The sequence below is a fragment of the Cannabis sativa genome, chromosome 2 (assembly GCF_029168945.1).
Source record: "Cannabis sativa cultivar Pink pepper isolate KNU-18-1 chromosome 2, ASM2916894v1, whole genome shotgun sequence".
NCBI classification, from domain to species: domain Eukaryota; kingdom Viridiplantae; phylum Streptophyta; class Magnoliopsida; order Rosales; family Cannabaceae; genus Cannabis; species Cannabis sativa.
In genome coordinates, this window is record NC_083602.1 from 14,498,109 (window position 1) to 14,521,288 (window position 23,180).

At 31.2% G+C, this 23,180-nt stretch overlaps 1 protein-coding gene and 1 long non-coding RNA gene across 2 annotated transcripts; one reads left to right on the forward strand and one right to left on the reverse strand.

Annotated features, from left to right (window-relative positions):
- The first annotated feature begins 9,744 nt into the window (after window positions 1-9,744).
- On the forward strand, window positions 9,745-11,645 carry LOC115716274 (uncharacterized). Its single transcript, XR_009686126.1, has 3 exons — window positions 9,745-10,353; window positions 10,470-10,542; window positions 11,421-11,645. It is a non-coding gene; the product is annotated as an uncharacterized LOC115716274 (long non-coding RNA).
- A 9,541-nt stretch (window positions 11,646-21,186) lies between these two features.
- Window positions 21,187-22,331, reverse strand: LOC133034141 (uncharacterized). Its single transcript, XM_061109168.1, has 2 exons — window positions 22,115-22,331; window positions 21,187-21,887 (listed from the first exon to the last, which is right to left on the reverse strand). The coding sequence occupies exons 1-2, from the start codon at window positions 22,329-22,331 to the stop codon at window positions 21,187-21,189; spliced, it is 918 nt and encodes a 305-aa protein (XP_060965151.1).
- Between the last annotated feature and the right edge of the window lie 849 nt (window positions 22,332-23,180).

Consider the following 23,180-nt stretch of genomic DNA (forward strand, 5'->3'; position numbering starts at 1 on the left):
CCGTCAGAGCTGAGGGTGCTATCTTCATCCCCACCTGTTTAATATTTAGAGATAGAAAGTTGTCCCCATTCCTGTCTCATTTTCCATTTAGAGGAAGAGAGAGAGAGAGAGAGAGAGAGAGAGAGAGAGAGAGAGAGAGAGAGAGAGAGAGAGAGAGAGAGAGAGAGAGAGAGAGAGAGAGAGATAAAGAGAATAAAGGGTGGGCAACAGTTGGGTCCTATTACACCATCTCGGAGAATTCGTCAAGGTGATCCTTTATCCCATTATCTTTTCATTATTTGTGTTGAGGGTCTTTCTTCTCTCATTCGATATTAAGAAAATAAAGGGTGGATTAAAGGCTGTCAAGTTGCTCGAGGAGCTCCCAACATCACTCATATGTTTTTTGCTGATGATAGCTACCTTTATTGTCGGGCGCTAGAAAGTGAAGCACAAAGGATTATGACACTTCTTCAGAGTTATGAACTTGCTTCTGGTTAGAAAGTGATGTTGGGTTTTATGCCCTAAATAAAACTCATTTCAATATAATCAGATTTACTTATTAATATAGATCAGAAATAACATTTAATGTTGCATGGTTCACATGATTTATTTCATGATTATATGTACATAATGTATAAATTCATCTGAAACCCTTTTCACATACTTGATCCTGTTTATTGTGCCGTCAACACATTGGAAAGTAAACATGACTATGTGAATAAAGTTTCCTAGATTTATCAGACATAGGGTTTTACTGATATGATAATCTACAACAAGAGTTTACTTGTATTTGGAGAAATACTATGTTCTTTCCAGAACATTGGTTAAAGTAAAGCTCAGGTTGGATGCATGGAGTGTGCATCGGAAGGGACCGATATTGAACTTTGACTTAGATTTAATTAAACTTACCGTAAAATCTATTCAAGTCAATATCGCCAAGTTGATCCTAGATCAAATGATCTTAATCCTGTTATGATTAGGCTCAATCTTGAAAGGCTATTCGTGTTCCTTGAATTGTTAGTTAAGCCTACTTTTAGGTCAGGGTGATACGTACTTTTTGGGAACACGGTAGTGCAATTGAGTGGGAGCGCTAGCATAAACATTGAATCTATAGCTTCTATCTGGCGAATAGTAAGCAAAGGATGATCTCCTTCGAGCTTGACCAAACGAAAATAAATGGTGGAGATCTCATTTCACATAAGCTGAAATATCATTTATACGGGGTCAAGTGTTTTAAGGATAAAATACATAGTAGGGTGTTACGGTAATTTAATCCCTTTACTGTGTAGATCATTCATATAGAGGATCATTGATCACATTAGGATTATAACAATGGATAACTAATGATGTGTCTATATGGTGGAACATGTAGAGCATTCTACATACTGAGAGTGCAATTCTAAGTTCTATGCGTGGATTCAACGAAGAATTAATAAGTTAGTGAATTTTAGTGCTAAATTCTTGATCTACTTATTGGAAGCTCGGTTATATAGACCCATGGTCCCCCCACTAGTTGAGATAATATTGTTTGTAAGACTCATGTAATTGATTTTGATTAATCAATTATAATTTACAAATTAGACTATGTCTATTTGTGAAATTTTCACTAAGTAAAGGCGAAATTGTATAGAAAGAGTTAATAGGGGCATATTTGTTAATTATGATACTTTGTATGGTTCAATTAATAAATATGATAAATGACAATATTATTTAATAATTATTTATAGTTATTAAATAGTTAGAATTGGCATTTAAATGGTTGAATTAGGAAATTGGCATTTTTGAGAAAATCAGATACAAAAGGTGTTAAAATTGCAAAATTGCAAAAAGCAAGGCCCAGTCCACTAAGCCATGGCCGGCCACCTTTGTAGGTTTTTTAAGTTGATTTTTTCATTATTTTAATGCCATATAATTCAAATCTAACCCTAGTGGAATGCTATAAATAGATAGTGAAGGCTTCAGGAAAAACACACTTTCTGAATCAGAAAAACCTGAGCCTCCACTCTCTCTTCTCTAGCCGCCACTCTCTCTCTTCCTTCTTCCTTTGAATTTCGAAATTATCTTAGTGATTAGAGTAGTGCCCACACACATCAAGCAATACCTCAATCATAGTGAGGAAGATCGTGAAGAAAGATCATCAGCAAAGGAGATTCAGCATCAAGGATTCAGAGAAGAAGATCCAGGTTCAGATCTTGATAATACTCTGCTACAGAAAGGATTCAAGGGTTAGAGATCTGAACGGAAGGAGTCATTTAATTCCGCTGCACCCAATGTAAGGTTTCCTAAACTTTATATGTGTTTAATTTATCGTTTTAGAAAGTTCTTATTTAGGATGTTAATAAACATACTTGTGAGTAGATCTAAGATCCTGGTAAAATATTTTCCAACAAGTGAATCGTCAAAAATCGTCAATTTTCTTCAGCAAAAATACAAATTTAGCTACTCGGGACAGTATTTGTTCTATTATGGGAATGCCTGAAGCTGGGGATGATGGCTTTTATTTGGAGTTGCCTAACATCATGAAACACAATAAAAATGCGGTGTTGGGTTTCCTTAAGGATAAGATGAGGAAAAGAGTTAAAAGTTGGGATAGCAAGTTTTTGTCTCGAGCAGGAAAAGAAGTGCTTATCAAATCGGTTGCCCAATCTCTTCCAAACTATGCTATGAGTGTGTTTTTAATTCCAAAAGGAATTTGTGAAGACTTAGAGCAACTGATGTGTAAGTTTTGGTGGCGAGCTTCATCGAAGAATAAATCGGGTATACATTGGATGAAGTGGGACCGAATGTGTGAAGCAAAGGATCAGGGAGGTATGGGTTTTCGTCATCTTCATGATTTCAATATAGCTCTTCTTGGCAAACAAGCGTGGAGACTACATACAATGACGAACTCTCTTGTTGGTAAGCTTTTTAAAGCTAAATACTATCCTCATGGTTCTTTTATTAGTGCTGAATTGGGAAATAATCCTAGCTATGTTTGGAGAAGCATTATTGAAGCTAAGGATTTAATTATCAAAGGTGGGAGTTTACTTGTGGGTTCGGGGGAGAATATTTCTATTACTAGGGACCCTTGGCTTCCGGATATTGATAACCCTTTCATCACTTCTTCTCATCCTAGCCTTTGTGACAAACAAGTGAAGTGCTTAATGACTATGGATGGAAAAAATTGGGATGCTGAAATTGTTTATGACTTGTTCAATGATAGAGACAAGGATTTAATACTTTCTATTCCTATTTCTTCTTCTAATTCGATGGACACTTGGTATTGGAATAAAGAGACTTCGGGTGCCTTTACAGTAAAATCAGCATACAATTTGATTCAACACTTGAAGCCTCCCCTTGTTTCCATGACTATCTCGGCTTTTTGGACTGATTTTTACAGTTTAAAGGTGCCCCCAAAAGTGAAGGAAATGGTATGGAGAGCTTTATCCAATCGTCTTCCTACTCGGGTGCAACTCATTCAACGACATGTTCCAATTGCATCCTCTTGCCCCAAGTGTGATCGTATGCCGGAGTCAACAGCCCACTGCATTGTAGGCTGTTCGTTTACGGCTACTTCTTTGGAGGTATCTTTGCTCTTTACAATGGCAGCATCGGTGACAGTTCTTTTGGGGATTGGTTTCAGCAACAATTTCACCGATGGAACGATAACGATAAACGTTTGGGTACCATGCTATGTTGGGCGCAATTTGGCAAGAAAGAAACAACAAGGTATGGAATGGCAAGTCTGGTTCGGTTAAGAATGTTGTGGCGTTAGCAAAAAATGATCTTGAACAATGGTTTGAGCTTAAGGAAAAACTTTTTCACCCTTCTCTTCATCGATTGAAATTGGAGAAGGAGATGAGCATTGGTGTGCCCCTCATGTTGGTTATTTCAAGATTAATGTGGACGCTGCTACGTTTGCGGATAAGAACCGATTTGGTTTTGGTTGGGTACTTCGGGACACTACCGGTTGTTTCATCCATGCTAGGACCGGTTCTTGGCAAGGAAGGGTTGATCCTGGTTATGCTGAGGCGTTAGGAGTGAAAGAAGCTCTAAGTTGGATAAAGAATTCAAATATTTCCAACGTCGCAGTGGAGATGGATAGTCTTGTTACCGTCCAAGCTCTTCGGAGTTCCATAACTATGGCTTCTCCATTTGGTAGTTGCATCGAGGAGTGCAAATCTCTTCTTTCCAACTTGAATAATGTTAATTTTCCTTTTGTTAAACGATTTGCTAATTGTGTTGCTCATGCTTTTGCTCGAGTTTCATGGTTACATGCTGATTGTAGTTATTCGGTTTTCTCCATTCCGAGTAACATCTTTGATGTAATTGAGCAAGAAATGCATTAATAAAATCATCATCTTTTATTCAAAAAAAAAAAAAAAGAATCCCTACCTCATTAGGAGCGGGTACCCGCGGAACACCAATACTCACAGGCACAATTTTTATCCCTAATTATGATGTATATATAAAATCTTTGAATACATATATAATGCACTTTTAATTTTAACTTCAAACGCACCATGAAAATCCATATTATTTTCTCCTTAAAAAATATATTAACTCATATTTTCTTTCAAAAAAGAAAAATATTAACTCATATTTTTTTAAAGTTTCTTTTTATTAAAAATAACAAATTGTAGAATTAATGAGAAAACATAATTAGTATTTTCACTCCCGAACATAGACACTGTCAAATTTATATTTACAGAAATTTACTCATTCTGTTATGTTATGTCTCATTTTGATGCATATGTGTTCTTGTAAATTAGTGTAATACTCGGTTTAAAAATAGTGTTCAAAATTTATTGGAATATTAATTGTATAAAAATAATTGTCTTATTTATTTCTAGGGATATTGAGTAGAGATAATAATTAGAGTTTAATGACTATATCTCCTAAGATAAGTAATGTTGTATTATTCTCCAAGATGAAAATTTGTGATATTCTTACGAGTTAAAAAATATTTTTAGTTAAGTCAAATATAAAAGACTATTAGAGTTGTAGAAACTATTGATGGGCTTAATGATTTGCATTGGTGGTTTTAAATAAAAAAAATATTATAGAATTAAGGTTAATAATTTTGTAGATTTCGACAAATTCACATGTTTAAAAACTGTTTTAGTAAAATGATCAAATCTAGAGTTGTAAGACTCTGATTGAGGTGATTCTAGTAGTGTTAGAAAAATAATTCAAAGATCTATATATAAATTTTGTAAAAATAGTTGTATGATAATTCAAAAAATTTCTAGGTCAAAAATAAAGGATGGAAAACTTACAATTTAAATTTTAAAGTTAAATATTAATTTATTTAATAATTTATTATATAATTATTATCATTATTACTATTATTATTATTATCCATAAAATTAAACTTAATAAGAGTCATTATATCTTTTATTCAAACAACTCTAAAAGTTTTATCATTCTATTCTCACTCCACCAAACTGGTTGTTCTAAATCCTAAAGTTATCTTCAACCTCACTGCTACACTCTTTGCAAAATTTATGGTACTCTTTACTCTCATAATCAGTCACTATCATCCAATGTCTCTTAATCCAAGAAGTTTAAAGTATTTGAGATAAAAAATTCTAAGTTTACTCATTTATTGTTTTCAAATAATATTTTTAATCACATAAATTGAGAGTCAACTCATAATTATAAATTTTTATTAATCAAATTTGAATTCATAATTAAGGATGTACACAGGACCGAGAATTTGTAGAGAATGCTCCCTCAGTACTCATTCCCGTTAAAAATTTTAATCCTCATCCTGACCTATTCCTTATCGGGTATGAAGCAAAAATCCTTACAAGGACCCATTTATGTGAAACTAAAGTTTATACAAAAATTTAATTATATAAAAAAATAAATTACATAAAAATTAAAATATTACATATTATTTATTATTAAATAAACTAATTATTTTTAAAAATACAATTTAATTTTTTTTTAAAATTACTAATATACTACTAGAAAAATACATAAATATAATAAAAAGTATAAAATATTATTAAAAAAAGTACTTAAACGATTAAATGGGTTCTTGTGGAGTCCGAGAGTGTTATTCTTATCCCCACTTTATTTAATATTCGGGAATAAAAATTAATTCTCATCCCCACCCTTTTCCCATTATACAAGAAATTTCCGTTCCATTAAGAGCGGGATCCAATACCATGGAGAGAATGTGCAACACTATTTACTATTCATGATACTATAACTATAAAGATATACTAATTTATATATAGTGTAGTGAAGCGATAAATTTTGGAGGTTGATCAATTCCTAAATAAGTCTAAAAAATTAACCCAATTCAATTTTAGAAGACCAAATTTAACTCGGTCAAGAGTTCTTACCACTATCTCCAAGAGTTGAAAGGTGAATGGAGCCTTAATTTGGAGTCTGAATTATGGAGGGCTCTATGGAAAGTTAAAGTCCCTCCCAATGTTCTTCACTTTGAGTGGAAAGCTATCTTGGGGTGTTTACCAACTCGTGCCCAGTTACGTACTAAACATGTTCCTGTTGATCCCCGCTGTGTGTTTTGCAATTCCGATGAAGAAACCATTGTCCATGTTTTGGTTGGCTGTCATTTTGCACAATCTTGTTGGAATAGGTCTGGTGTGGGGTTGCAATTTTCTACAGAAGCTACCTTTGCCGATTGGTTTAAGGCGTTTCTGATAGGGGGTAGAGTGGCTTTGGTGGATGAGCTATTGATGGTGGCATGGGGTATTTGGAAAGCCCAAAATGAGCTTCTTTGGCAGGGGCGTTCTTCTCAGGTTGCGGATGTGGTTCGAATGGTTAGATCTACTCTTTATAATTAGTTGTCGACTCAGGAAAATAGGTTCAAACCGCTGTTATTTGATGTTGATGTTGCTGGTAGCAGTGTGTGTTGGGAGAAGCCGCCTGCTGAGATGTTGAAAATCAATACTGATGGGATGATTTTTGCTGCAACGACTCAATATGGTACGGGTATCGTCATTAGAGATTTTCATGGGAAGCTTATCGAAGCTCGCTCTTCTCTGCATCCTGGGGCTTGTCAGCCAGCTGTTGTTGAAGCTTTGAGTGTTAAGGAAGCCCTCAGTTGGTTGAAGATGAGGAACTTGTCGAATGTGCTAATCGAGACAGATTGTATCGCTGTTGTTCAAGCTATTAATAGCTCGGTTGCACTTCCATATGTTTTCGGCTTGTTTGTTCAAGAATGTCAATCAATTCTTTCTATTTTACATAATGTTTCTGTTTGTCGTGTTAAACGATCTGCTAACAAGACCGCACATTGTGTTGCTCGTGGTGCTTGTTTTTGGTCTGATAGTCTTTTTACTGAGAGCAATGTTCCCTCTGCTCTTCAATCTATTGTAATAGCGGATATTGCTATCTAATGAATTACTTTATTTCCAAAAAAAAAAAAAAAAGACCAAATTTAACTATTTCACTAAACACGTATTCTAATAAACATACAATTTGTAAAATAATTAAAATTAAGCAAAAATTACAATGGCCTAAAATAACATACACTTATCTATTTTAATTTTTTATTTTTTTTAAAAAAAAGATAGTATTTATTTATTTATTTATTTATTTTAATAAGATAGTATTATTTGAGTTAGGAAATTAGCAAATGAGAACAAAAGAGTAGAGTGGAGTGAGGCCCACAACACAAGATGGAAGAGGTCAAAGGGGGTTGGGTTAGGTCCAAGTTTGACAACTCAAATTGTGATATTGGAAGAACTTGTTAGTGAAAAAGGTGTAACCACTAAAAGTGGTATTGACATGAACTAATCACGTCAGCCCACTCATAAAGTTGTTATCTTTGGGTTTGGAAAGAAGTCATACATTAGATGGAGACAAACACAAACAAAACACAACAAAAAAGAAATGGTTCAATAATTATAACTTTTTCCTCAACAATTACTCACACGAGACCGCAATTATCGCTAGAAAAAAAATTGTGTTCAAAGTTGATGAGTTTTTCCCTTTTTTTTTTTTAAAACGTGAGTGAGATATGATTCTATTGCATGAAGAAGTTCGAACATAATACCAATATTATATGCTTCTTGATAGTTCCACAATCATAGCCCATGCTAAGGCTTGACTTTACTATTCATTTGATTTGTCCATGGTCAAATTCCTTTTCTTTTTTCTGTCAAATTGATCTTTCAATGGTTTTAAGACTATAATTTTATTGTCTAAATTTTTGGATGCAGTTTTGTCTTAAATGGCTCACAATTAAAATTTTTTAGCTCATGGTTTGGCAAAACATGCTTTGGTTAGACGATGAGCTATCCTAATTCGAGAAGGTTCCAGCGCTGATTGTAGTTTGCTGCATTTTTAATCATGTGTGACTTTATTCGCCACGTCGAAAAAAAAAAATAAAATAATCCTCAATGGAAAATTATGAAAAAAGACAACTACTGTCCTCAAATGGAATTCATCTATCATAGTAAATGTCCAAAGACTCCTAAATAAATATATGTAATGGGTTGTTTATATCGGATGTCTCTTGAAGGTGATCTCAAGTTATTTTGTCTAATTTTCCGAGATAACTTGGTCTTATATAAGTTGCTTTGCTTGTAGTAACTCATATTTTGATTTCGTATATATTTGGCTAGACAATTAGCTTGTTGACTGAAAGTTTTCCGCGTCGACAATTGTCATAATGTAATTCATATCATTCTTTTTTTTTTGAATAAAAAACGTACTCTGATAAATAAACCGGTTAGACCTCACGGTCGTTACATAAAATGTTAGTCGGAATGGAGTTTAACGGGATAACCCCAAACCTCTTGTGGGTAAACGCCCACTTAGCCACATTATGAGCGGCAAAATTACAATCCCTGTTAATATAAGAGAAAATACAACTAGAAAACAAATTAGAGTAACTTTTACAAAAAGAGACATAGTTTTCAATGCTCCAATGAGACTCCTTTCCATTGAGCGCATTGATAACTACCCTTGAGTCGCTCTCCACAATTACAAACTTTGCACCAATATCCTTGGCAGTCGAAATGACCAAACATCAAGCCACTACTTCACCGCACAGAGCATCAGAGAAATCGGCAGAGGACATCTGGACCCAAACCACTCTACCGAGGTGGTTCCTGGCAACAACAGAGGAGCACATGCTATCGAACCCAGTCTAACATCGCAATTAAGCTTGATCCAATCCTGAGATGAAGGAGACCAGCTCACCGTCGAAGGAGGGCTAGGAACAGGGAAAATAGTAGCATGTAAATCTGCATAGGACATACAGATATGGTCAATACACTTCTTCAAATCAACATTATAGTTATTATGTATTTTGTCATTTCGAGTGCGCCAGACTGTATCAACCACCACAGATGCATATAAAAAAAACTTCACCTGCATTAATCCCCTTGTGCTTAAGATCCCAAATAAATTTGACCCAGTCCCACATACGGATTCCGGTTTCACCGATCCAATAAATATCCCAAAGAGAAGATCACCAAGCATGAAAAGTCACATCACAAGTAAGAAAAAGGTGTTCTAAAATATATCTTTATATATTAAAAGTGCCTATCTAACGGCATTTCTTGGTTTAACAGAATATACCTTAAAAATAAAAGAATATTCTGTTAAATTTAACGATGTTAATAGGTTTGATCGTTAACAAATAAACTCAATAATTAAACCCAAAAAATTAAACAATATTTTTTTAAATTAAAAAAAATCATCTTACCCACATATCTCTCTAACAAACCGTAAAATATTTAAAATTTTACCAATAAGTCATCTGTTAACCCCTGCGTATTAAATCGCTATTTAAAAAAATCATATAAATGACTATTAATTCCTTAAATCAGGGGAACTCATGACAACGCCATTGGAAACCTAAAAAAATTCGATTGAAAAGTGCCATCGATTTGGGTGGAAACAGTGGTGAGCGTCTTTGTTTAGCTTCCATCGAAAATCCCCATAACGGGAAATCAACATCGTCGATCCTCCATTATTGATTTAGCTTCGACCTCTGGCGAAAAATCGGCCAGGTGCATCCCAAAAATATAGTACTTATATTATGCTTCTCCTTCCTTGCGATTTACTCCCCAAAAAAATTATATTGAAGCCCATAGAGAATCAAAGCTGAGGGTTTTTCTATTCTTGTGTTTTTATACGAATGGCTATTTTCACCGATTCAAGAATATGCCTCTCTCAAATTTAATGTTCTCTTTACTGTAATCCCATTTCTTCCTTTATATGATTGTAATTTCAACCATATTACATATTTCTGGGAGTCCGATTCGCATACGGCTATTTATAGGCAGTTCAACATGGCCTTTTCCCTGTCGAACAGCTTCAGGTAAAGTCTCCATAACTTTTCAAGAAAATGCCCTCTTTCAACGAGATTGCAAATGGGCATTGACTCTCTTCGCCAATCATCTGGTAAGCGTATTTATCTATATCCTTGAATCATATTTATTTCATTGTTGTGTTTAAATATCTCTAATTAGTAACACGGATTATTTACTTTTTTCTCTCTCTTTCTCTCATGGGTTCAGACTCGTCTTCCACGGTTCGTCTCAATATAAGGGAAGGGAAGTCTATAATTGATTGAAGAGCCTCAAAATGCTGGTATACTTTAATTAGCTTCTGTTGATGATTTTTGCATGTTGGAATGATGTGCATTAATTTTAGTTCAACTCAATACAAATCTTCCAAGTGGTGCTATTACTGATCATAGCCTTCATAATTGGTTTTTAGACCTTGATGTGGGAGGGAAATTCATGTATTTGTACAGCTTGGATCTTGATGCAATAATCTAAATAAATTTTGTTTTGAATGCATGACTCCACAGTTAATTGGAAGATATAACTAAAGCATGGTAATTGTCCAAACAGAAAGATCCATTTAGCATGATTTCCATATAAGAGTTTGGTCTTAAACAGGGCCGGCCCTAGGCATAGGCGGGCTAGGCCCGTGCCTAGGGCCCACTCTTTCCGGGGGCCCAAAATAAAAAAAAATAAAAAAAAATTCGTAGGCTTTTATTTAAGTAAAATTTAAGTATATTATAAGCAACAAATATTCATAGCTTAGTTGGTTGAGGTGAATGGTATAATACCCAAGGTCATTGGTTCAAGTCTCATAACACTCTTTTTTTAGATATTTTTTTTATATATTTTTTAGGGCCCCAAAATTTAATTCGTCTTGGGCCCATATATTTTCAGGGCCGACCCTAGTCTTAAAGAGTCATATGCTGCCTCTAGCTTAAGCCTTGACCTTTGTGAAATCAAAAAGTCATTTATATGATTTTTCTGAGTAAATTATGTTATCTTGATATTTATATGATTAATATTTTGGCGCCTATAAACTGTTCGATATAATTCCTTAATGACTATTAAATCGCTATTTTACCTTGATATTTAAATTATGTTAACCCCTGAGTATAGTAGTACTAATTTTGTATACAATTGTTCGTATGTTCTATACTAATTAATTTATTTTTTTTGCAGAAGAGAAAGTTTGGGATACAAGGGAGTGACTACTTTTTGCATGGGCCAAAATCAATTAGTACAAATTACATTAACAGTTGTGCATCTTATTACCTTTTCATGAAAAGTGAGATATATTTTGTATAAAATATTGTCTGAATTGAATATGAAATAACAGTGAATATATATGTATATATGTATATAAAAAGTTTTCTTAAGCTATATAAATTTATTCCTGTTAGTAATTTTAGATTGTTGTCTGTGAAAATTTGAGGCCATGTTGTAAGTTTTAAAATTTAGGATTTTAATAAGAATGAGAGGCCATTGCTACGCTTTACTTATGCTAGGCGAGAGGTAATAAACAATAGACTTTGGTAAACTGGTTTTGAAAGTGAGTACTGGAGGGGTTCCTGTCTTTTCTTGATGTAGGGTGAGCTGCTCATATAGAGTGTGAATATACTATAGGGTGATTAATCTAGAATTAGAACATTCTCAGCATCTCCTAAGCTCTTTATCATCGTAAAGACCTTTAACTTTTTTTGCTTCTATTATCAATAATAGGCATCGTCTAAATGCGTTTAAATTCTAACTTTTGGCTTACTGTAAATTAGTATTTCTTTTGTCATTAGAAAAAAATGCTATCCTATGTTCCTATTGAATTTAATCAAGCCAATTTGCAAGCATAACTATATTTATTTGTTCATATCATAAATTATAAATTATATTAGACATGTTCTTTTATTATTTATTGATTTATAATTTACATAAATTTACATAATAATTTAAAATAAAATAAAAAATAAATATTCAAGTATGAATAAATCAGAACATATAAATATTCAAGTATTTCAATAAATTTATAAACAAATAAATTAGAACAATTCAAAATCTCAAATCAAGAAAATTAAAAGTTTAGATTTATAATCTTTACAAATATGAAAAACTTAAATAGATCTATCTACCATTGCTGTTGTTGTTGCTTAGTTACTAAATTCTTAAACAAAAACCACTAGAACTTATATAAAACTAATATTTACGTGGCTCGCCACGTAACTCTCATCTAGTATATATATATATGCAATGAGAAGAATCTCTTATGCATTTGTAATTGATAGTTCGATGTATGTTATATTGTGTACTAAACAACATTGTCACGAAGTAAGAGTTGTAAGGAGATATCAATCCAACCCAGGACCAAAATATAGGGTAGTTGTTAAACACGTATTGAAATATCTCAGCAGAAAAAAAGACTATATGCTAGTCTATTAAGGTGGTGTTCTAAACCCCTTAAGCTATGCTGATTTAAATTTTTAGAATGATGTCGATGACAAGAAGTTAAATTTTGGAATGGTCTTTACTCTTAGGGTGAAGTTGTATTTTGGAAATACATGTTTAGCGAGATTAATTTAAAGTTCATATAAATTAATATTTAACATAAATAACATCAATATCATAAATTGAGTACAAAATACTTACAGAGATGTAGCACAACAAAATAAGGCTCATTTGTTAGTAAATTATTTTTAGACCTATTATATAGTAATTTAATTAATGTATTATAAAAAATTTAATTTTGAAGATTAAAATTTATTTTTCTAAAATGGTTTTAATAATGATAAATACATTTTAAAATAGTGAGTGGGAGAGGGTTGTCATTTGTTATGAAACCCATGGTCTCCATTATTAGTCTAACACCCGAGGGTATGGGAAGGGCCTCGAGACGGCTTTGTAAGGTGTTGAACCATATATTGTCTAGGTTGGTTTCCTTTTAAGGATAGGATAAAGTGATCTATTTTAGTACAATACCAACCCTTAAGGCGGCGTTACTAAGTTAGTCGTGGAATTTGAAATAATGTGTTACACACAAAGTAATGTCCCCGTCTTTGACATTAGGGGACATAACTTGACCAAACAAGCGATACTTTATTTTATAAAGAAAATAAGAGTTATTTTAGTTGCAATTTATAAAGACAAGAACAAGTCTTGTATATTATTCGATATTAATTTGACCGACCCTAAAGCAGAACTTTAATCTTTGAATAATCTTATCGTAGAATTTTAGTCCTTTTGTTTCTAAAGTTGTTTCTATTTGTACATCTGTTTCTTTTGTTTCTAAGGTTGCTTTTAGTTTCTTAGTAACAATGAGGTGGCGATATTTTGCCTAAATAGTAGATACAAGTAATAAATAAGAGAATATATTTTTATATTTTTTGGTACATAATTCTTGATACAATTTAATATTTTTTGATCTTCTTGTAGATCCTTAGAATATTTTTTTGGTTGTGAAAACCAAGGATAACGATGACCTTGGGTTGCACCAAGTCTGAAACCAAGTGGATTTATTTTTTGTCCCACAATCCCCGCTAGTATAACTACACATATAATGTATACATGTTTTTTTCTAAGTGAGCTCATGCATCATATTTAGATTCCAAACTTGATATTTATTTTTCATTTATAGAACTTATAATGTATTTATATCCTATTGCTTATATCTCGCATTATTTATTTTTTATTTCAGTCTAATAATAATAAAAATAGAGCAACAATACAACGTGCATAACTATCCCTATTATAGAGTAACTGAATTTGATGGTAACTTCCAATCCGAATGGAGAATTAAAATAGAACTTCTTTTACAAAGAGAAAATGTATTTGAACTTGTCTATATAAAAACTCCCTGGCTCATATTACGTGAACATTCTAGTTACGTAGTCAGGAGAGCTTATAACCGATGGCACCATAATAATGTTCGTGCTAGGTTTGTCTTATTGGCTTCATTCAATGAAGAGATAAGAGATATGTATGACTGTTTAGTCTATGCATGTGACATCTGGAAGATAGTACATAATAAGTACGTTGCGCTCATGACCAAGTTACTTATGAGAGAAATGCTCATCATAACAAGATGCATATTTTGACAGTTACGAAGCTGGAGAGGAAGGTAAATATGATTCGCTTTTCTTCTTGTTTATAAACAATAGTGAATTAAATTATTCTTAATCACTGACATTGTTTCTCTCTTGCATGCAAATTCGTGAATAGACGACGAATGTAATTTGAGGAAGTGAGACTTCTACAAAGTTCGAGATGGAGAAGGATTTTAGAAGAGCAATGAAGAAGTCAATTTTTTATTTTAAATTTTAAAGACATTTTCTTTTAGATTTATTGTTTAAAATTTTAGTTGCACATTTAAAGTTTGTTTTATTTAAATAATTTTATTTTGAATATTTTATGTTTTATCAATAAAGTTTATTTAATTTCAAATTTATGTGTGCAAAGTTAATTAAATAAGACTTCAACACTCATAGTATAATTTTAAAATCATGTTTAAATATCTTAATTATTTTGACTAAATAATACATAAGTAACTGTTTGGAATAGTAACGTATGTATGTTTCTATAATTAAGTTTAAAATAAATTAAAATATAATTTTAATTCAATATTATTAAACTTAGAAATTCAATGACATTTAATTAAAAGCTTTGAATGACTATTAAAACATATACATGGATATCAAATTCTATTCCAATCATGTATGGTTAATGATTCATTAAGGAATAATATAAATATTTAATTAGAATTGTCTAATTAAATAAAATCACATTTAAACATTCACTAGTTGAATCTATTTAGTGAAATAGATTATAACTAATTATTCAAATCAATATGAGATATGATTTAAATAAATTAAAAGTGTTTTAAAGTGCTTAGAATACATTGAAATTAAGAATAATTGATTGAAGTTGTTCATGGAATTAAATCTCAATAAAGATGACAATTAAAATGAGAATAAGTTTGAAGAGTTAAAATTAAATTTTAATAGTCATGACCACCAATTATATTCAAAGGTAATAAGTATTTAAGTAGGAGTATTCTACTCATTAAAATAAATAATTTAAGAAAACTAAATTGTTCTTAAATACAACAATTAGTATTTTTAAATCAAATCAAATTTCCATGGAACTATATTTCAATAGATGAGATTTATTGAAATAAAAGATATACCAAGAAGGTTTGAATAACCAACTAATTCAAATTAGTAACGCTTAGACATATAGGCTAGCTCAAGTGGCTATAGAGGGTGCGTGTGTGTTGGAGGTCTTGGGTTCGAGTCCCATGTTATGTATTGTAATATATAAACGCTTAATTCAACAAAAAAGAACATCAAAGTCTAATGAGAAAGAAAATGGGAAAGTTAATACTTTCTAGTTTTGAACTTTGGAGTCAAAATATGATTATTCAATAATCATACATTAACAGTCTCATTAATTATTCAATACATTAAGATGATATTGAATATGTATTTTTAATAAGTTAGAAACTTTTACTTTATTAAAATTGATATTGTTTATGGTAAATAATAAAAGTATATGTGATAGTTCATAAAAATATTCATTAAGAGAAGGATGATTTGGTTTTTGACTTCATAAGATGAATATTTGAATTATTATATTTAGATTTGAATTTTGATGTGGTTGAATTCAAACAATATAATAGTAATTATTAAAGTGATTGATGTCTATAATGTATAATTACTAATAAATAGTGTTACTAAATATGGATTTAATAATATAATAATGGAAATTTTGGATGTTATTGAGGTATTGGATAAATAATTTAAAATATATTTAAAATATAAAATATTAGTATTGAATAGAATAATTGCTTAACTATTAAAATTTAGGGATACTAGCATAATGAGATTAGACAAGTAATAAATTTCAAATTATAAATTAAGAAGAGTATTAATTAAATAATCAAAGACAGTGAACAAATAAGGAGTTGTCTAATTGAGTGGGAGTATCGAGTATGCCTAGAGTATATTTAAAAGATCATTCAATAGGTGAATCCATTTGCAACGAGTTGTTAGAATTTAAGATTAAGAAAATATTTAATTTAAGAATATATAAATTATAGTATCGTTTGTGAAACGAGAAATAAATATTCTTATTAATTATATAATTTTAAATAAAAAAGTCACTTAAATGTGATTGATTTAAAACGAGAAAGGATGTGAAATGAAATTTTTCATTCCAAATATCTGACTTAATTAGTCATGGAATCTATTGAGTTCATTAATTATCATAATTAAAAGAATCAATTAGATGTGGCTAATGGAGGGTTCTAGATTAATATATTTAAAAATAATAGTTTTGAATGAATAAATATTTAATATTGAGAATATAAAATGATTAATCAAACAACATGAACCTGAAAGAAATAAAAAAATGAATGAATTAAATATACTGTAATCAAATTTTATATATTTATCCAATGATGATATGAAGGTCTCTGAAATCTAGAACTACAGTATGTGGAGGGTCTCGTTCATATGACTTAGCCTGAATAGTCGAATGTGATACAACGTCTATAAGAGTTATAGAATATGTAAGGAGACCCTCCACAAGTGAGAGATTGTAATATCAATATTAAAATAGTATTTAAGTTTTTTTTTCTCTCCTTGGGATATTAATTGTGTGAGGATAATTATCTTATATATTTGTGTTGTTAGTGAGTTGAGATTATTGCTTAGATTATTGTACCAATTTTCTAGAGAGAGTTAAAGTTATATTAACTACGAAAGTAAAATACTATGGTATTTTTACAAGGTAGGTAATCATTTAATTAAAGCTCAATATGAAAGTTTATTAGGGTTTTATAAATTATTTAGTGGATTTTAATTAATGGTATAAGTGATATCAAATAACATTATTATAGAATTAATGTTAAAAATTCGTAGGTTTGGATAAATTCGCAGGATTAAAAACTGTTTTACTAAAATGATCATATCTGGAGTTCTAGAGCTCGGATTGAGGTGATTTCAGTGGCGTTAGAAAGATAATTCAGAGATCTATCAATTATGTAGAAATAGATTTATCATAATTTTAACTTTATTGGGGTCAAAATTAAGCTACAAAGTGACGACCTGTTAAGTTTAGTATAGAAACCCTAAGTTTTAAAATTCAAATTTAAAACTTATATCTAACAAATAAGATTTTTATTTATTTTCTATTTAGAATTAAATTAGCATCAGATTATAGGGGTTATTTTATTATTTTCTTTTATAGGTTTAATTAGATTATAAAACCTAAATCTATCACATTCTTGATACGTAATATGCAGAGCCTCTAACCCTGACAAAAATAAAACTCAATCTCAATCTCTTTCTTTAACACAATTCTAGCCTGAACACAATTCTTAGAAAAGACACTCATAAAATCCTATACCCTACAAGTTATTCATCTGGCTATCTATCAAATATTTATAATTTTCCTTCTTGTTTCGTTCTCTTCGCCAAACAACACTCATGATTTTCATCAACATAAGATTGAGATCATCATCACCATTCTAATAATTTGAGATTTCAAGATCTAGCACTGATTAAGAAGAGTCATCAAGAGGTAAGAGAGTTCTTCCACTTATTGTTGTGAACTTTTAGGTTAAACTATGAAATCTCGTTTTTTATTTTTTTCTGAAAATTATTGTCTTAGTAAAATAGTCATATCTCTCTCAATATTGATCCGTTTCCAGCGATTTTTATATCGTTAGAAAGCTTATTCGATGATCTAAAATTTTTATGAAGAAACTATTCACCATTTCGGTGATATTCTATGTCGAAAATTATCATCTTTCTGATATTGTTGTAAATCATTTTTTTCATATTCCCAGAAAAAAGTACTTTCACTTAAAATACCATAACTCTCTCAATTCTCATCCATTTTTAATGATCTATATATGGTTCCAAAGCTTATTAGATTTCCCATAAGCTTCATGAAGGAACATTTTGTTAATTCGGAGTTATACTATGTCAAAAAGTTATTTTCCTTCTGTATTATTTGCTTCGTTTCTTGAATCTTGTTCTTCCAAAACTGTTTTGATAAAATTGCAATATATCTTCAATATAATTCCAATTTCAAAGATTTTGGTATCATTGGAAAGGGAATTTAATTTCCTAAAACTTTCATGAGGATGTTATATTCTAGTTCTGAACCTTTCAATACAAAAAGTTTGTATTTTTGCTAAGTTGTATAATTTGTTACTCTATATTCCTTCTCAGAAATAGTTTCAGTAAAACAATCATAACTCCCTCAGTTTTAATCCATTTTTAATGATCTTTATATCATTAGAAAGATAATGGAATTTCTTATAATTTTTATGAAGACAACTTTTACTGAATTAGTGTAGTTGTTAGTCAAAAATAGTGATCTTTCTGCTGTACTGTAAGAGTACGAATTTAATATTAGGGCCTTGACCCCTGTCTTATTATAGGTAGTAGTGACGAGATAACAAGTCTTAAGCAGCGGGATTTGAGGTAAGGAAATTAAGTAGTTTTATGTGTTTAACTGCATAATTTAAATTATTTGTCTATTGAAATATTATTTGTGATGTATTATTATGAATGTGTATATAGTACTGAGAATGTGTGGTATGGACACAATATGAGTTTGTGAATCGATATATATATATATATTATAGTTGGTACGATTTGTATGTTGTATGTTGTATGATGTATGCTAACGTCTCAGGTACAAATGAGGGGCCATGGTGGGGTATGATACACGAATCAGACAAATGTTGTATGTTGTATGTTGTATGTTGTATGATGTATGTGGTGTGTTGTATGTTGTATGTTGTATGTTGTATGCTAACGTCTCAGGTACAAATGAGGGGCCATGGTGGGGTATGATACGGGGTAAGGCCGTTGAATGTAGAGATACCCTACCCTACATTTGTCTGATTCGTGTATGACATTGTTATGGTGGGGTATGATACAGTGATGTTACTGTTGAATATAGAGATACCCTATCCTATAACAATGGTAGGGCTACATAGGCCCAGGTTATTATATGGGCAGATTAGGCCCAGGATATTGTAGGGCCAGGCTAGGCCCGGGTTATGTAAGTAATGACTATGATATGCCAATGTTATGGTAAAGACATGATATGATTGAAATAATTTTTATATGTTATTGCTATGATTGTGCTATGAGTATGATGTCAGGGTTGTTGTCCCTACATATATGTAATGGTTTCGTTTAGTACAAATATATGATATATGATATAGCTTTGCATATCTGAAGTTATTTAAATTACAATTATGATCTAAGGTATATACTATTGTTAAGACTGGATACGTTAATGTTATAAAGAATCATATTTTTGTGAATTTTAAGATATGTTTAGTGTATTGAATGCTATTGTATGTTAAGCATTTCCTTACTGGGCTTTTAGCTCACCCCCTTACTTTCCCCCTACAGGAAATAGACAGGGAACATTGAATGTAAGTTTGATGAGATGGGTCGGTTACGGTATGTATCTTGCGAGGGGCTATGGACGAGCAAACGATGCAGAACGCCGGTGGAGCCTTGGTTTTGTTTTTTTTATAATAAAGTAATCTGAGCTCAGTGGGATGTTATAAATTTATTTTTATTTTTTTAAGAAAAATACACTCAACTACTTATTTTGTTTTAATATGAATGATCATTCACCTTTTTGCATATTTATTGTAAAACCCACTGTGTATTTTCAAACAGCTTTGACTCTTTTTAATTAATGCATCAAAATTAGCACTTTGTAAAATAAGGTAAAATATTGGGGCGTTACAGTTGGTATCAGAGCCGATCGTTCCTTAGCCCGAAGGATACTCACAGTATACATACAGAAGACTGAAAAAAATCCCTCTCACTATAATGTAAGTGTTAGTTTCAATATGCTTAGTTTTGCCATTAATAGTTTTATATGTGATACATAGATTTTTGTTAAAATATGTTTCCTATAATTAGTGCCTCATCTGTAGTGGGTGCTTAGAGAAATTAAGAGTATATTACCTGCTATGATCGATTACACTTTTTATGAAGAATATGAATAGGTTTTATTTTTCTTTATTGTCTTGAATTGAAACTAGGAAGGACAATGTTCCTTTCTTTAAAATTTAGAATAAATTATATTAGGAATTCATTAGACTTTGTTTGATAAATAGAATATTACTAGTTAAGCTTGACAACATTAAGTTTAGATATATTCATGGAATCTTCTCTCCCTATAATTGAACTCTTTTGTTTCTATTAAATCAACATTTCTTGTAAGAGCTCACACATGCAACTAGAAGATCAGTTAGAATCAATGTGAAAGGAACGACCAATAGAGGTGGGGGCTAAGGATGTGTGTTCCGCTGACCCATAGATGGCTGATGTTCCAGAGAACCCAATAATAGTAAGGCTAACGATCTAATAGAGGCATTGGAAGGACTATGAGCATGCTTAAGATGATTTGTTGAAGAAGTTTTCACAGGCTCAGCGCAATAGATCACCAACACTAGTAGTGGAACTTGAAGCACATAATGAAATGTACCAATAGCCAACTACGCATATATTTTCACCTATCTATGAATGGTTGAAGAAGCGGTCTCTGCACCTAGCTATGAATGGAAGCCCAACATATAGGAAGTAGGGATGACTTAGAATAGTAGACGTTACTCATATCACAACGATGACCATAAGTAGAATAACTTGAATCATGAGTATACATGAACTCATGTTTGTGTTCATTGAGTTCTTTGATTCACTTGTTAAAGTTTCTCAGAGAAGATGATTCTTACAACTTCTGTTTTGGGAGCTTAATAACATGAGTGGTTGGGAACATGTTATACACCAAAGCAGGGCCGTCTTAAACATTTTGGAGGTCCTGTTCCAATCTTAAATTTTAGGCTCCTAATAAAAAAAAAACTATTTTATTATAATAATTGTTATTTATTTCATTACAACTTTAAGTAATTATCAACCTTCTATTTAAAAAAAGCCATTCTTCGCATACTTTTTGAAGCGAATTCATCAACCATCTCTTCATATTTTACAGTTTCTAAAACATCATTTTCAATCACGATCAATGCTAATCCATTAAGTCTTTCTTGTAACATGGTAGACTGCAGGTAGGACTTTAACAACTTCAATTTTGAAAAACTTCTTTCTGCAGAAGCAACTATCACAGGAATAGTCAATAAAATTATGTACGCAATAATTGTATTAGGAAAACAATCTACGCCTTTCAAAAATTTCAATATATCAATAGCTCTCATTTTTTCCCTAGGCAAGATTTCTCTTAATAACTTTAACTCCACATATAATACATTTCCATCAATATCATATTGTTCATTATGTTTCAATGCCTTTTCAAAATGACTACAACAAGACTTCAAACCTGTACTGTCTAATAATTGGAGCTTATCAGAAGTAAACAAGCAACCAAGAATATTTTCATATTCTTCATATTGTTCAAATCGCTTAGTAAGAGAAACAATGGCTTGATCAACAAGGTAAAAAAAATAATTAATTCTAAAAGATTCTTCTCCTGATAACTCAATAGATGGGGTATTCAAATTCTCATCAAATTGTCTTTTTCTTCGAATTGTGCGTCTTTGAGGAAAAATTGGATCAATATTCATATCAATAGCAATTTTCTTAGCACTATTTAAGGCATCATAAAAACCTGTTTCTCTATATTTTTCAAGAAAATAAATTAACCTTTTTATTTTTTTCATAGCAACATCAATAAGCATATCTTTTGATTGTAAAAGCTTGCTAACTAAATTAATAGCAGATAATATTTCAAACCAAATAATAATTGCTATTAAAAACTTAAAATCTCCAAAGTCATTTGTTGCCAAGGATTTTGCTTCACTTCTTATTTTAGAATCAAGTCCATCTTTTTTTGACAGTTCAAGTAAGCTTCTCTAAATTCTGATATTTGAAATCTTATAGCTTTAACATTATCTACACGACTTTCCCAATGAGTGGATGACAATGATTTTGGAGTCAATCCTTTCACATTATCTTTCAAAATTTGCCATCTCTTAGTAGAATTGGCAAAAATCGTATATATGCGCTGGATAACTTCAAAAAAATCTCTAGCTTTACTACATGATTCAGCCATGTCACATAATGTCAAATTAAGACTATGACATCCTGTCAAGGAGTATAAAAGGCTCTTGGATTTATGTCTAAAAAATTTTATTGTACACCTTGATGTTTTCCTATCATATTTGACCCATTATTATAACCTTGTTCTCGCACATCAAATATGTCAAGATTAAGTTTTTTCAACTCATTTTTTAAAACATCAAAAAGTCCTTGACCAGTTGTATCATTCACATTTAAAAATCCTAAAAAATATTATTCAATGTTAACCGAATGTGAAGAAACATCCACATATCTCAATATTAAGGACATCTGCTCTTGATGACTAACATCAAAAGTACAATCAAGTATCACAGAAAAATACTTTGTTTGTTTGACTTTTTTAATGATTTTAGTTTTGATTGCAGAAGTAAGCAAAAGTATTAACTCATTTTGGATGTTATGTCCAAGATAATGATTGTGAATATCATCATTTGTAATGCGTTTAATATGTTCTTGGACAACAGGGTCAAACTCTGCCAACATTTCAATTAAGCCCAAAACATTTCCATTGCTATTTTGATACAATTTCTCATTAAAACCACGAAAGGCCAAGTTATGTTTAGCAAGAAATTTCACTATTAAAATAATTCTTAGTAAAAACTTTTTTCCAATGATCTTTTTCTTTTTCAATTAGCCTTTGAGTAGTTTTATCAATCGTTTGATTCTTTTTAAGCCTTAGACGCAATTCATACCAAGTGGTCATATATTTAACATGTTCCATGCTAATCTCATGCTCTTTAAGTCTTTCACCAATATGCGTCCAATCACTAAAGCCTTCATTTGTTAACATGCCTCTACCAATCCCACTTTTAAAAACTTTTGC